The following is a 17,089-nucleotide window of genomic DNA, read 5'->3' on the forward strand; positions in this document are numbered from 1 at the left end:
GGTGTGCTTCGCGCATAGCAGAAGTATGGTTTTTCTGTGTTGATTGTGTTGAGGTGAACACTTCTAAAATGCCCAAGAAAAGGCAATATTCTGAAGAAAGCCTAAATTATGAATGAATCAATATGATGACAGTAACCTCAAGCAATGATAAATGCAACATCTAATTGTGAATTCGAATGTTTTCATTCAAAAATGGAGATTTCTAAAACCGGACAAACCATGATCATTTTTTGGGCAAACCATGATCATAATTCTTCTTTAAGGAAAATCGTTAAAAAACATAAAAATTTGAATAATTTCAACACCTTATGGTAGTATTAGCAACTAGAACCTTGGGGCTTTTCAACAAACCCAAACTCGTATCGATTATGTGTGATTTTCATGAAGAAAAATCGATTTGCATTTACTAGTTGCGTAAAAACACCCCAAATTGGACAAACCAAGATCATTTACCCTATATATTTTCAGGCATTTTGAAATTTTGAAAAAAAAAATTCTTTGAGACCCAATTTTACTCTAATTTTTATCTAAATGCGTTCGTATGTGTTGTTTTTTTTTCACATGTAGCATAATTTTTTCTTGATTTTTTATGAGGATGGCGTGGAAAAAAATTGTTTTTTGACCTTTGGGCATTTTTAATTTGTTTTGAATATAGAGACCCAGTACTGCTCTAATATTTATTTAAATTTTGTTTTTCGTATGTCTAAAATTTGTCGGTAAATTTAGAGCATTGTGTTGTACAAAGATTTTTTTCTCGTATCTCAAAGTATATGAGATTTTCTTTACATTAAATTTAGATGGTTTACCAAATTCATAGGACAACAGGTACGATAGAGCTCTGTGAGAAAAAATAAAGTCCTTGTGGAAAGATAATTCGGATTGATGAAAAAACACTTAAAAATCCAAATTATTATAATTTTTTTATTTTAGTCTTACAATTGAAAACCACGAATACAATAAAATAAGCGATTGCAAGAAAATAAAAATAATAATGCAGACGATGAAGAAAAATTTTTTGTGTCTCGCAGTGATCTTAAAAATTCAGGAAATTTTTTTTTAAATTTTTTATTAATTTTTTTTATATACCGTAGTGAAATGCACATTCTGCATTTTTTTTCAAATTTTTATCTCGAAGCTCTTGAGGATAGCGTGAATTAAACGAAAAATTACGTTTTTCACCATAGACCCTATGTTAAACCACATAGGGGTTCAAATAAAACCGCCAAAATTTCATATTAAATATCTTATACAATATTTGCCATACAGCACACTTTTTACACAGGACACTTTTTACTCCCATACCCGGCCAGGCCCTTTAGATCTTTTACGCGATTTGATTGTATGTTACACCCTTCTCGGTGCACCAAACGTGCAAAAAAAAAAAATCAATTCCAATTCGATTCTCGACATCTTGAAAACAACTTTGCAAACGTAAACAAGTGATCTGTTTTTGACAAGTGAACAAAACGTGCTGTGAATACACGTCCAGAAAACCCGTTCGAGAGCAATAACGTATCAAATGTTTGAGATTACTATCCGATACTCTCCTTAGTGTCAAAATGTCGACACTATTGAATCGATTTTAACATAAAAGTTGCTTTTTGACGTGTTGTCGAAACCAACTTCCACAAAACTGTGGCTTGGTTTTCCCTGGTGTTTTACGTTTAAAATGTGTAGGGTTTCCCTCCAAAGAACACTGTCACCAAGGAACCACGTGTTCAGTGACAATCGCGCCAAAGCTTGCAATTTCGCGCAATTTTGCAACTCTGACAGCCCAGGCAGGAGAAAACCCTCGCTGGAAGTGAGCCACCATTTGCGCCGACTCGTGCCATTCCAGTGCGGGGCAAAAGCGGGGGAACGCGTGGAACCGCGGCCACAGGAAAATCACCCTCCCTTCGCGCGTGCTGCTGCTACTGCTGATATGGGCAACAACCGGCAGCCAGCATTCCTAGGAATGACCTGATGACTCGTGTGCGCCGCCCAGCGTTCCTTTCCTGGGCCATAGGGATGTCTAGCCTTCCCGCATACGGGAAGCCGAACTTTGACAGATGGTGTTCGTGCCCGTGGGTGGCCTACCATGCAGGCGCGCTCTGGCCAATGTGTGTATGTGTGCGTGTGCTCGATTTGACTGTTTTGCCTAGCAAAAGCAAAAATTTGACAGTGACAGTAGCTTGTACCAGATTCAGAGTTTTAACGAGTCTTTTGGTATAATCTGGATTTTTTCGACGAATTGTTGGAATATTTTGGTGATTTTCATGGTGAAAATAACGATACATTAGGCCACCATCGATCAGGTATTGAGATTTTTACGAATTCGAAGTCTTGAATGGAATGTGTCAGAGTGTATGGAGAGTTTAGTTTTGCCAGTGCCACAGTGTCGTTCCATTTTACCAGGTCATATATGTACAGCAAATCCGGGAGTGCATTCTAGGAGCTAGACTCGTTTGGCGAGAGGAAAGGTACAGAGGAAGGTGGATGTGCTGTGCCGCAGGACGAATGGCCGAAGAATAGCCGAGTAGCGAAACGAAAACTGGTGTTCGTGGTTCGTCGCATGAATAATTTTTGCTCCTGCTGGGGGTATACTCTAGCAATATACTGGGTACTGAGACTGTTACAATTCGCTCGTTATCAGTTTGTTTTCGGTAGTGTGTCAATATCATATTTCGCCAAATGTCGTCGGTGGTGTGGAATTGTTATGCCTGACGGAGCTGATAAGTCGAGAAGAAATGAACTGTCATTAAACGGAGGCAGTTTGTTCAATAAAATGCACGAATAGGTGTCGCTCGTTACGCGACTGTGACTGTTGATTTTTGGAGGACGAATGTGGAACGTAACTTCTGTTGGTGGATTCTAACAGGGATTCGATTTATGTGAGCTATAAGTTGGAGCTTTATTCTGGGAGCATATGAAGGAAGCTGTCGACAGTCGGAGGATAATGAAGTGATTTGTATGTGAACTTTCCATCTCTTGTCGGAAAAAAAGGTCACAACGAAACAACGCATGTTGACGTTCGTGTCTTGACATGTGTTTGGGTATCAGTGCGACTTTGTGATTGTGGTAGTAGTGGCACACCGGTTTGCGGGTGGTAAATGGACGTGTGGTAGAAACGATTTGGTGTCAAAGGAAATTCAATCAGCAGTGGGCGTCCCATTGTCAGCGCGCGCGAGTGATCCTGTGAAGTCCTAGTTATTGCCACCTAGTGGACACTAGACCAAGCCAATGATGTGTTGATTCCAGTGCATCGTCGAGGCTCCGAGGAATATTGCCCGATTTGCGATCGCAAACGAAGTCATCTAAGCTCTATCATGGATTAAATAACAACCATTACATCGTAATTTTGAGCAAGGCACGAGTTTACGGGAATGTAAATTGTGTCGAATGCTCTAGTGTGACAGTGTGTGTTGAAATCCAGAATTGATTTTAAATCTAATGTCAATATTTTGATTCGGATGCCCACTACCCAGGTAGTAACCGTAGATCGATATGTACCACAATCAAGGTTTTTACAGTAATGGTACTTCTTGTGTCCCATTACTAAACGAACTATAGCTCCCCCTGGGGGAAGGAACCACATCTCGTACGACCACAGGCAACAACACAACACAATAATTGCCCGGCCTAATTACGTAATCATCGAGTACAACTTGAGAGGCTTGCTTCTGCCGCTTCGCGTCCCCGTCATCCGTCAAATGATTTCAATTCTTTGTCACTTTCGTCTTGCTGTTGGTTTCCTCCTCGGGTGGTTAGGATAAGAAGTGCGGGCTTATCATAAAATACTGCAATACGTATATTGATTATTTCATGCTCCTCTCGCTCTCGTGCCGCTCGTTTGGAAGTAAAAGCGGCAAACCGTTGTTGCCACCACCCACCCGCCTCTCGTCGCCTTTACTTTGTATATACTGTGGCGGCGCCCACCGATCGGTGCCCTGCTTCTGGTTTCGCTCTCGCTCTCAAAACGTATACTATGGCCAAGCCGCCCACACCGAACTGTACTACGGGTGACGGTCTGTCGGTTCCGTCGCTCGAAGGACCGTGCTTTTTTGTTTGTTTGGTTCGATGCGGAATGGGCGGAAGTGTTGTCAAATTTTCGCACGCTTGACGGTTGTTTTGCAAACATGAGTGTGATCATCAAATTTTTCAGCTGAAGATAACGAAACTCCGCATACTGCATCAAATTGCAACGGGTTCACGTTTAGACCCGTCGTTAACTATGAAATTGTTAATACTGTGTTATCAATTGAATCTAACGATGTAGGCCTAGATAACATACACTCTGTCCAACTTCTATAAGACCACCCTGATTCTATTTCGTTTCAACACACAGCAACGTTGCAACAACAGTTAGAATTACAACAAGATAAATTCATACATTGTAGACTGCTTAGAATAAAGTATATTTAACGTCAATTCCGTTCAGAAGAGTTGTTTGTTTATTTATTGTGCTTAAATATGATAATTTCAGCCGTCCAGTTTCTATAAGACCACTTCAAAATTCAAAACGATAGGCTGATTTACATGTCAATAATTGGTAACCTTGTCATTTCGACTAATAACCTTGAAAATTCGTGTTAAAATACTATTTACCAAATTCTGCTGAAAGGATTTCTCGATATTTTTTCCATTTTTCCGAAATTGCAACTTTGAGTTCTTCAACCGTGGTGTACCGTTTTCCCTCAGTGTAGATTCTGCGTACAAGGATCCCCCCTAAAATTTTCAACAGGATTCAATCTAGAGAGCGAGCCGGCCAGTCCAGAAAATTAGGTTTGTGGTCCTTAATCCATTGCTTAGTTTACTTGCTGGTACGAATAGTAGCATTGTTTTGCTGAAATATGATTTTTTTGTGACGATATTCACGCAAAAACGGTAGGAGAGAGGATTCCAGAACATGTGTGTAATCCTCGAATAACATTAAAGCTATTTTGAGCTTTCCGGTTGCGCAGAATCCTGCCCAAACCATGCACGAGCCTCCACCAAAATTCCTGGTTGAGAAATACTGTTCCTTAATAAAGGAAAATAAATACTGTTCCTTCTTCCGTAAATCACATCAGTACCCGTTGAAACCATCAGGACCATCCAAATTGAACTTGTTTTCGTCAGTGAAGATAACCTATACATTGAAGAACTCTTCGTTATGGTATATAGCAAAACGTATTCTTTTGGAAACATTTTTTGTCACAACATACCATGTCCCACTGTCGGTTCATGTGAGCTTTGGCAAAACTCAGACTCAGATGCGATTGTGAGGTATTCGAACCTGTTCTAGCTATTCCCCGCTTATCCCGGTCAGACAGCTTCGATTTACGTGGAGCTGTCTTCTTCGTACCGTATCCTTAAAGATTCGCCAAATAATTGAGCACTACTTGATTGGATCGTCCAATCCGACGAGAAATTTATCTGATACCAACATTTTCTTGGTGAAATGCATCGATTTGTCTCTCTTCTCTCTCCGTGAGGACTTTTCCCTTCGGCATTTTTCAGATTTAATTGATCAAAACAACTAAAACAACGGAAAATGTAACTGGTCTTATAGAAACTTGACAGTTGAAAATACGAAAACATTCCTTTACGCTCAGCGCTTGCACACACACATATGAAAACCATGCAGTGTATGGTAGTCACCAATACCTACACACTAGAACAAGGGTTCTCAAACTGTTTTGAGAAGGATGCCCCTTTTCCAGAATTAAGTCATACCTTAGACCCCTATAGCCAAAATTCTTTGAAAATGATATCTTTTGTTTTTTTTTCTTACGGAATAATTATCAATTTGAAAATAAAATCGAAATAAATAGAGATAAAATTTAGTAAATTACAAACTTACTCGCAAACTATAAAAAAATTCAACATTATCACCTTGACTCATTCCATGAATGTGATATAGTACTGGTTTATTATCCATTGAAGAATTTAAAAACTTTGAAGATCTAAAAACATGTTAGTAAAATCCTTGTGTAATGCTTCCAAGTGAGTGACATATGATAATATACAATGGTCTTGAAGCTTTTGTGATAATTTTGACAAATGCGGAAACTGTGAATATTCTCTTCGGCCTCAATTTTGTTTTGAAAGTTTTGTCAGAAGGGCCGATATTATTGATATTGTTTCAATCAAGTTGAAATCGTCACCCTGCAGCTGAAACACAAATTTAAACAAGCTGAAAGTCTATGCAAGATACTCTTGGTAGTCAGCGAACTCTAGCGTGTAGAAGTAACCGAGTAAAGATTTCGGCATTTTTCTCATATAGCTGAGCAAATAGTCGAGTTTTCAAATTCTTCGAAGGTTTTTGCTAGCACTCATAACATATAGTAAAGACTGATGTGATCTAGGGCCAGTGGCGTCGAGTGAAAGCTTTCGCACCCGGGGCGAAAAAGTTGATTTGCAGTCCCAGATTTGTTACTACTACATGCTGTCTATGAATCACGCAGTGATTAGCCTTACGCAGTTGAAACTTTGAGTGAGCTGTGAAACCACGATGACGACCAACTATTGATGGTGCATCATCACTCTCAACCCATGGAAGAATCCATGGAATAGTTTTTCGGTAGAAAAACCGATCGATTCTCCTCTGGTATCATTCTACATATATGTTACAAAAATCATTTCTTGCACATATTTTCATCTTTAATATACCGAACATAGCCTAAAAACAGAGCTTCATTGCTGGGTAATGTAGACTCGTCCAGCTGGAGAAAAAATGTGTTGGTCTATAATAAATCGTATAACATTTTTTCCTCTTCGCGCCCCAACTCAAGTTTTCTGAAATAGTTTTAAAAAGAAGTTTTTGTTACGCCTTGCACCAAGCACCAAGCATTTTGGAAATTCTTTTTCAATCATTTTATTACAGTTCACTTCATTTAGCATTTAGCATTTAGCTAATTCAAGATATTACAAGGTATTTGTAATCTCTTGAATTAAATTCGAAGTTGAGTACATTATCATTCAAGCTCCAACGCAATTCAGGACGCATATAAACTTGCAACCTAAGGGCAAGCTTTAGTTATACAGTAAAATATCACGATCATGTTTGGATATGAATTTGATGATGACTTCCTTCGTGTTAAATCGTGTACATGTTTAAAATACAGAGAAATGTTAAACATCCTTGAAGGTCTCGTACGCTCAAACACATTATCTTACACAATCCTGTTCTTTTTTTTTTTACTGGCCGAATCATCTTGTACTTTTTGCACTTTTTGATTTTCGGACCACCCTAAAATCGAAATAGTTGCCACATATATAGAATATTCTGTATTTCACTGATTTTTTTTTGCCAAATTTCAGATATAGAATTTGTATATACAGAAATTCTGCGAGGATACAGAATTTAAAGATATTTTTTTTAAATTCAAATTTAAATGTTAAATTAATTACAGTTCATTTTATCTGTCTTTCTTATCTGTCCTTCTTACTGATAAACTTTGTTTTTTTATTGTTGAGTCATGAAGATATGTACCTTGATTTATAAAAATGTTCAGCCATATGAAATATCTCACTTCTCCATTCCTGCTAAGGATGTTTTTGGGACACTTTTTGATTATTCCACATTCATCAGTGTGTGTTGAGTGAATATTCTCGCTTCACAATGCTAATAAAACAATGTTGGCAATGTTGGAATCCGTTGGCTTCCACAATGATGGACTGTATTTTGAAAGCAAAGGACTATATATCGGCTCAAGAAGGAGCGATGAAATTGACGGAAAATTTAAGAAAAGTAAAGTTCAACAGAACCATGTATAAACATCAATTTATTATGCGAAAACTTTTATTATGATTTTTTTTGTTGTATTGATACGACTCAAGCAAACCATACATAAGAACAATAAATTCAATACCTTTCTTTCCATTTTTTCCGTTAGTTTTTTTGATACAGTTTTGTTTTGCTAAAATAAAGAAGTACAGATTTTTTCAGAAAATTTTACAAGATCAAATGTTGCCACCCTGGTCATTTTTATAAGAGTGTTCACGTGACTCAACTTATGGAGCATCTTGAATATTTCAAATAAGAACTTGTGTTATTTTATAGGGGTCGATATTCAGACCCCGTCGACCCCCAAAATCAATTTTCATTTCTGTCGACCCCTGGGAAACCGAAATCGACCCCAGGGGGTCGATATCGACCACTTTGAGAAACCCTGCACTAGAATATAAATTGAAGCATTGTATGTTCACAATGACACAAAGCAGCAAAATCATCACCTGGTCTTATAGAAATTGGAAAGAGTGTACCAGTAAAATTAGTAAATAAATCCCTGTAAAACCAAGGCCATACTAATATCTAAGCAGAAAGTACCATCAACCCCACCTAGGAATGTTTTTAGAAATAACTTAGAGTGGGATGAGAATATCAATTCTCAAGGCTCAAAGATCTATGGCTCACTAAAACGCCTAAACTTGACAACGAAACATTATGTTGCGTTTCATAGCCAAACTGTTCAAAGCGCTACACATACCTCATTTTATGTTTTATGATTTTATGTATACTACCACTTTGAGCAGATTTCTCAATAAGTTGCGTGTTGCTCTAAATCAGCCATACTCAACTTGCTCACTTTATTTTAAAATGTTTTGTATGTATTTTGTAAGTTCATACTATTTTGTATGTAACCTAAGAAATCATTATTATACGTCTGAAAGCATAAAAAAGAAATCATTACCTCATTTATTGTAATTTGCAATTTGAACTCCGTCCGTTTTCAATTTATTGACAATTAACAAGGGATTTCACAGCATTCACAATTCCTCAGTCATCTAGCAAACGACCAGACAGCAGCGAAGTTTTCCAAATGGCCTCTCTCTAAGCCGAGTATTTAGTTTAGTTTTCCTAGTTGGCTTTTTTCCGGACTAGAGGCGAATGAATTGAAAAACATTAAAGCCTATTGTGGTAGTGGGGGAACCAACATGTTAAAGCCTCGGGCCGCATTGTGTCTAGCGCAGTAATAATATTTGCGATGCATACTGAACGCGCTATTTGCATTGGCAGTAAGGACACAAATCTCGTATATTGTTCTCGCGAGAATAGGAATAAATCATGAACTATCTTTAACGACCTTGAGAAAGGCCATTTGGAAAGCCTCGCTGGCGCTGCCATCTGGTCGCTAGCAGGATGATTGATAAACCGTGAATGTCTTTTTGGAGACTTCTTCGGAGCAATCAATTAATTTTCTTGAATTCGAGCATTTTTTCTCATTATTTTTTGTACCGTTGGAAATGTCATTTACCAAGAGATACTGAAAAGCTATTTGGACATTGAAAAAGTTCAGTGTTTCAGACAGCGACCAAACAACAATACATTATAATTTCTTGGCTGCGAACGGCAATAATTTCATAGTCCTATGTTAACAATGCGATCGTATCTTGGACACCATCCTCCTTTATTTTTTTGCGGCCCGCGACATCTTGACAAACAATGTTTGTGCCCCTCTAAAAAAAGATTGAGTACCACTGCTCTAAATGATTGTGTTCGCTATGTTTATAATTTATCTAGATACATGTTTCTCACTTAAAAAAGAACCTAATCGGGTGTAGTTTTACTCAGTTTTACAAGTACAGATCATGCATAACTTTGTTTCGTATTATAAAGTCCTTAAGACCCTGATTATCTATTTGAAAACGGATAAATAGTTTCAAAATCCCTCAACACAGTTCCTTCTACGGTCAATCATTTTTCGTCAGAGGCATTGTTAATTGGAACAGTCCACCAACTGCCATTAAATTAATCAATTTTGGTGTAACTTTCAAGAGGAGTCTCCTGTCGAGCCTGCGATAGACGAGTCAAAGAAAATTAAAGAGAGCAATAAATAGTAGCAAATGATTTAACGACACCATATTTCATCTCCTTCGTAATATGAAAAAGATGATTGTTTTACGTTACAAGAAGAAGAATAAAGCAATAATAATACTAATAAATAATAATAATTGAATCCTGTCTATAATCGAATCAAAATACATTGTTTTAATTATTTTATATAATGGTTTTTGAATATAAAAGAAGGATTTCATTTTTGATTCATCCTCCTTCAAGTCAGAAAATAGCTTTCTCATTTAAAAAAAAACTACATATTTTCGGATTCTTTCAGGACGTGATAGAGAATCATATTTGATGAAAAAAATCCTTCTACTAAAATGTACGAATTACAACAATGACGAAATTATTGAACATCGTTTTTGTTCCGGGCTCTGTCTGCCCTAAACTTTTTCTACGTCAAAAAGAATCCTACGTAGGAGAATTCTGTTGCTTCCATTTGAAAGATGGGAAAATTTGTAAAGGATACAGTTGTAAAATATTTAAATTAGTGAATTTAAATAACATTATAGAAGTTGTTTCTGTTTCGCTGCAATATCGTTATAATGAATTCCTGGTGACCACTCAATCAAAATCTTCGAAAACCTCGATTAACATTCACATTAACGTTGAAATATTACATTTTTTCTTGAAATAAGCAACATTTGAAATTTTATTTTTTTTCAAATCTACTTCCAGACCTGCTGGTCAGCTTTACGGTAGTTGACCGGAACTTTAGCCATGATCGATGAAAAGATATTTGTCAGCATGTTCTTCAGATCTTTCATGACCTTAACGATTAGCTGCTTCTCTGTTTGACCACAAAATTATTGGAGTAGGTCCCCCGCGCGGTTCGCCCAGCAATTTTCTATCAGTCGCAGCTGGGGACCTTTGAGAGGGTTGGCGGATCTTGGTACAACCTCTATCTTCAGCTGGTCTTTCTCCAGTGATTTGTTGTCAGCCACTCTTACCCCTTTTGCCCGAAGAACAGTTTGAAGAAATTTATCGTTTTCGCACACTTCCCATCAAGTAATATCAACCAAACTCTAATCGATTACTCACAAGATATTAAATTTTCATCTGCCGTCGCAATGTGTTGTGAAAAACGTCGGAAAACACGAGCTAGTGCTCTGAAAGTGAAATTTTCATTCTCCAATTTTCCGCAATGGTTTTGTTTGTATTGGTGAAAGCATCGTTATTTTTTCGACACTGATGCCAGACAACATCATCGAAACAGATATAGAAACCACTCAATAAAATGTTTCATGTCATGAAAATCAATAAAATAGAATTGTGTTGATATCAATACAATTATTATTTTTACGTTTAATGGGTCTATAATGTAAGTTTTAGCAACTTTAACATTTAACAACTTTAACTGTCACGGCTGCCTCTGCTGTCAAAATAGTAAACGGAAAAGTATTACATTCAATCAAAATGCCTGGACCAACGAAGACAGGGGTTAAAGCTCTCCAACGAGAATATGTGAAAAAATACGATCAACGAAGGAAAATATTAAGGAATTATCAACTGTAATCCACTGTTAGATGGTCTGCTTTGGTCTCCTAAAACACCTTGGTTTTTTTTAATTTACTGATTACAATAAGTTTAAATTTGTGACTTCCCTTGCTATTTTTATGCCTCGGAACATTCGTTCAGTCTCAATGGCTAAAGTATAAGCGGAAACACACTTCTAAAAGAGCCCCAATTCGCATGTTTTATTAGTTTGCTCATGTTACGCTCGCGTATAACCAGAATTTTACTTCATATGCAAATACACCTTCTATGTGTATATATTTATATTTGCAATTGTTCATCGGAACACATCGTTCATACCTTTTACTTCAGTTTTGATTTTTTTTTTCAAATGTATTCTAATACTCGTGTCAGTGAAGCGGCTCACAGTCTGATAAGTGAATTGATCTATTTACGTACCAAAACCTTCGCTTTGCTCTTCTCTCACAAACTATTACCCTATGAAAACACCTGTTTTTACCTATACTACCTATACTACTATACTTTATGATCCTATTTCTGTCGCTTTCGCTTTGTCCATGTGACATAAAGCCTGTCCACGTTAAATTTCGGGCACCAAGATGATGCCAGTAAAACAAAAATTCACGTAATACAACAAAACCGATTGTTTATTTCAGTAAAATAGACTTATATCTGAAACAAGGAAAGCTTACTTCGATGTTAATTACGTTGTCTGTAAAATTCACGAACTTTCTTGGGATCATCTGCCATTAGGTTCCGTACAGATATGCTGGCGGCGGCACTTTTCCATCTCCTCTTGAAATCATTAATGTCATTCGCTTTCTTCTTAGTTTCGAATAATTTTCGCTTAATCAGAGCCCGGTACTTTTCCACTGGGCGAAGTTCAGGACAGTTCGGTGGATTTGCAGTTTTTGACACATATTTGACCTTATGTGCATTATACCATTCCAGGATGGATTTTTCGTAGTGAAAAGAGGCCAAAACAACGCTGAAGAGTCGTGGCTTCTTATGAATCGTAGCAACCGCTTCTGGAGACATTCCTTCTCGTAGACATCTTTGTGGATAGTGCCGGTAGAGACGAAAGATTTGGATTTTCGGCCACAACTGCATATGGCCGGTCAAACCTAGTACTTTATGGGGAATTTAGAATGCTTCTTGGTCTGGAAACACTCGACTACGGCATTCCTTCGCATTGCAGTATAAAAAGCGAGACCCGGAAGCTGTTTGAAATCTTCGAGAACATTAGTTTCATCGTCCATTATGGTGCATGAAAATTGGGTGTAGAGCACCTTAGCACGACTTTTTGCAGTGAAATTTTGCTTATCATCACGATTGGGCACTTTTTTCACTTTGTAAGCCCTCAGTCCATGGCTCTTCTTCACTTTTTGTACATATGATTTTGATTTTCCAACCTTTCGAGCCACATTTCTAACTGAAAGGTTGTCGGGAGCATACTTTTCGATTTGTTCCCGATCCACAGTTAAGCGCTGGTCAAACGATTTGCACACACTAAACACGATACTCTTCTGCAGTTTTAGCTTTTTGGCGAGATCGCGTACCGACAGTGTTGGATTTTGCTACCGTTCGCGCAAAATGCGTTTGCGTACTTCCACTTGATTCGACTGCATTTTATCAAACTGAAGAAGAATGTAAACATGTTAGACATCGAAATAAAGAGGAAGGTTTCAGCTGTCATGTAAGTGAAATATTTCATTGATTAGTGAAATATTTCATAAACTACACTGAAAGAAAAGTGTCCGAAATTTAACGTGGACAGGCTTGAATGGTCTATGTTCTCTTTGGCGTAGAATACCATTAGTTGATGACCGATTGATTAGATAGATTGCTGCCGCCACTGATTCCACCTAGAAATGTTTCATCGTGCCATTGACACGTTCCGGAATCTAATTATATTCCAGAGTGTATACCACTGTGGACAGATTCCCAGTTGCTCAAGATGATTCTTGAAATAAAAAAGGTTGAAAACCCAGCTGTTACCTGTCAAATAACCCATGCTGTTTCCTACTATGATAATCCTACCTACCTATTTTTGAGATTCGAAAAAAATTGAATAGTGGTGTCCAAGATACGAAGAAACTGTTTTATTGAAATTGACAAAATGATAGCTACACTCTGTACTTCCTGCATTACAATAAATACTACTTAAATCAACCCTCTGCTCAATCAAAATACCGATCTTCCACGCCATCGCATTCCCTGCGTATCAAAGGTCCTGATTCTGAGATATACGCGCTCAATGAAGCGTGAATTCGGTTCAATCTGCCACCACTGACGGACACACTGGCTGGAAAAGTATCGAACACCAAAGACACAACATCATCTCGGCGAGTTGGGGAGAATGAAGCAAATGAAGAAAAGCCGCATGAAAACAGAACACCGTTTTCCGAGGCCTGTGCTGGCTTTTCCATAGAAGGACACGAGCGTGTTTCTACGCTAGCAGTTGTTTCATTGTGTTGGTGTATGGCCGTATCAAACCGCTACCGCTATGGGTTTGTGTCGTGTATTGGTAAACATGAAAGGTGCAAATTTAATCGACCATTGCTGGCAGCTCGTGAAAACATGGAACTGACAGGACCGCGAATCGCATGGAGTGGTTTATTTTGTAGCTGTACTCGGGAGGTGTTAATTTGTCGCTTATACTTAACATTTCATTTCAATTTCACATCCCATGAGCTTTCTCTTTGGACTTTGGGCTCTTCATTTGGAAACTTCTTATTTTCAAGGAGCTTGGGGAGTACGAAATGATCATAGAATATTCTATGCGTCAGCGATGTCTAGCCAAAATTGAAGCGGTTCAATCGCCCGCTCGAATCCTTGGCTCTGTGGACCAAACCGACCAGCTCGACATCGTGATAGAGCACACACAAAATCAATACGCGATAGTCAAACAAACTGCCCCCACAACCTAATACGACGACGAGGAGGGACTTCTGGCAAACGGGACCATTATCAGCCGCATATCTATTTGTTTTTTGGCTTCTGCAAGGTGCCCGTCCCGAAATTAGAGGTTATGGCAATCGATTCAACAAAATCCCTGCCCAAACATCATCATGGAATGTCAATATCTGGAAAACAACGACGAAGAAATTTAGTGATTCCAATCGCTTGAACCAAAAAGGATGGGCCCGGTTTCGTTCGTTCTTTTTTGTGTGTGCATATATCCATCGATTTCCGCTCTCCGTCCGACTGGGAAATTGTCAGTTTAAGGTTATGCTTTTCCCTGGGTTTCTTGGGCAGGAGCAGCAGCAGCAAGCTTGCACAAGTTGCACTAGGCGATGGAGTGGCTGTGGTTCCGATTTACGATTTTTCTTTTCCCCTCTCTCATTTTCCTCGGTTCAGCTAAGTGGTGTGGAAAATGAAAATAAAAGCTGATTGCTAAAGTTCGGTGGAGTTGGATTAAATACGGTGGAAGAAAATTGCTTCGATGAAAAGCTCGGTGTGTAAATATTAAAATTATGCTGCGGCAGGAGTAATCCCCATTTCCGATGATTGTTGTGTAGCGGAAAATAGTGATCACTACTGGTGCGTATTGGTCAATCGTGTATAACAGCTGAAATTGAAGATTGGTGAGGCGAATAACCGGCGATTATCATCCGGGCAGGGTGGGAAAGCCGTTGCGCGTTCCGTGTAGTGTGGCAGTGTGTGTGTGGTTGACAAACAGAAAATCCCACTCCGGTCCAATACCTTTGGTCTATGGTGGTTGGGATGAATGCGAGACACCATCTTACATCTTCGTTATCCCAAAATTTGGATACCAATTGTACCGAGTTTCCAGACGGATTTGAGGAGACACTACAGCTACAGGTGAGATATTGTGGACATGCGACTGTTTACATTACTTCTCGTATTGCGTAAAGGTGTTGTTGTTATATACCGCTTTGAGATGATCCTAATGAAACCTTTTTTTCCATTGTGGTATGAAATAAGTAAAATATGTATCAAGGGCTGTTGTAATTTTAAGGTTGTAATTTTATTCAATTCAATTTCATAGTCTGTCGTAACCTGAGATTTTTTGCAATTTCTCTAGGCAACGTATATGCAGATGTACGGACGGAAGTTTGACATATTACTATGGTTGTTCGAAATAATTGTTTTTGAATTTTATTTTTTAATTGTGTAAAAGACCGTCATTCAGTTATTTTAATACTTCGAATGGTAGCTCTAAAAAGGGCCATTTGTCACATGATTTGGAACCATAAAACGGGTTGTAATAGTCCAGATATGGTGTCAATTATGTTCCGAGAATCAAACTATTACCTTTAGGGAGTTCGTTCCGTTCCGTTCCGGCCAAATTATCTCTGAAGAATATTACCTCAAACCTCAATCGTAATCCAGAAAGTAGAGCTCCACATGATAAAGAGTCTATTCACAAGGCGTTCATTGAGTGACAATTTTTGTGTCCTAAATCATCTGCCTGCTTGTGATTGGCTTTTTTTTTACCAAAGTTAAAATAAAATTAAAGGAAATTTTTCGCTTTTTAATCGATGTAAAAAGTGTAACGAACTAGATGAAACTGCTTTGAAAAATGAAGTCAACAAATATTAAAATATTAAAACTTGTTTGTAGGTCGATTTTCATGAGACTTTATCGACAGAATATGTAGTCAATTATTGGAATTTCTTGCAATAGCCCAACTACACGAATGTTGTCGCAAAAATTGTCAGCTTTTAATGAAATGTATTCTAACATAAACAGAAGAAATTCGGCATTCTCCGGTTTCCTTACATCGATGTTGACAAATGTACATAAAACACCATTGGTTTTTCATTTCTTTTTTTTTACTAACGTAGGACTACATTCAACAAGAAAGTAGGGGGCGTAAGATGAATATCTAAAAATTAACCATGTAAGAAATAATGAAAGGTGCGGAAAAGCTCTTAAAATTCGATCATTCCTTGATAGATCACAAATATGTGTGCAGCAATCGATTGAAAATATTTCTACGCGTCAAACTCAATTTAGAAAACTAATTTTATTTATGCAAAATGATTGAATCATTGTGAAATATCAAGCATTATCTAATCGCGCTAAATCCTACGTTTTGATTGGTCCAATTTGTGCTCGCCAAATTGTACCGACCCAAAAAGGCGACTAAAGTAGCAGCGAACTACAGTTTGAATACACTTATATCACCATCGTAGCTCTCCATCGTGTATCGTGTTTCATCTGAGGGAAACGAGGAGAAAAAGAAAAAGAAGCCACCATTGTTTCCATGTTTCCGTTTGTGTTTTGGTTCGTCGTTTTGGCTTATTTCTCAGGAGACAACGTTGTTCCTCCATTTGAAGAGGGCAACTCCAACAATGCAAAATAAAGAACAAACAGTTCTTTAACCCTCCTGTACTTGCGTGAAAAATCATAACACGTATACTCGCGCACGGTGTCACAGACTGAAAATTGAACTTCTATGTAATGTTGCCATTGTGTATTTTTCAGGCTTTATTGGCATTTATTTGAAGAAGAGGGTATGATTGAATGAAAAAACTCCAAAAAATATGTATTTTTGTCCTTATTATGTTCTAATAGTCATCTAATTCAGCCTCCTTTAAAGTTGAGTATTTTTTGATACTCCAACACAAATAACGAAATTCGCATTTTTCACTGTTATTAACTGAAGGTATGCAAATGAATATAACTCATGGAAGTATTAAGAGCTATAAAATAACATAAAAACGTATTAATCGATTGTGGTTTCATTGGAGTAAGAATCAGAACATAGCATATCCGCATGCTCGAAACAAACATATTTTTTACATTTCATGCAGTTGTTGCGTGGTTTTCGGGTCTTTTATA

At 37.8% G+C, this 17,089-nt stretch overlaps 1 protein-coding gene across 12 annotated transcripts in view; it reads left to right on the forward strand.

Moving 5' to 3' along the window:
- The first annotated feature begins 2,164 nt into the window (after positions 1–2,164).
- The window catches only part of LOC129774637 (voltage-dependent L-type calcium channel subunit beta-1), a 422,247-nt gene continuing 407,322 nt past the window's right edge, over positions 2,165–17,089 (forward strand). For 2 of the 12 annotated variants that reach the window (XM_055778442.1, XM_055778441.1), the window contains exons 1-2: positions 2,578–3,464; positions 14,639–15,103. In XM_055778442.1, the coding sequence (XP_055634417.1) occupies positions 14,993–15,103 (111 nt within the window). In that variant the 5' untranslated portion in view covers positions 2,578–3,464; positions 14,639–14,992. Of the gene's footprint in view, positions 2,295–2,572; positions 3,465–14,638; positions 15,104–17,089 lie in introns of those variants that run through there. The other 10 variants (XM_055778446.1, XM_055778450.1, XM_055778451.1 and 7 more) reach the window with 8 other exon arrangements.

This window comes from Toxorhynchites rutilus, chromosome 3, assembly GCF_029784135.1.
Source record: "Toxorhynchites rutilus septentrionalis strain SRP chromosome 3, ASM2978413v1, whole genome shotgun sequence".
Classification (NCBI taxonomy): Eukaryota; Metazoa; Arthropoda; class Insecta; order Diptera; family Culicidae; genus Toxorhynchites; species Toxorhynchites rutilus.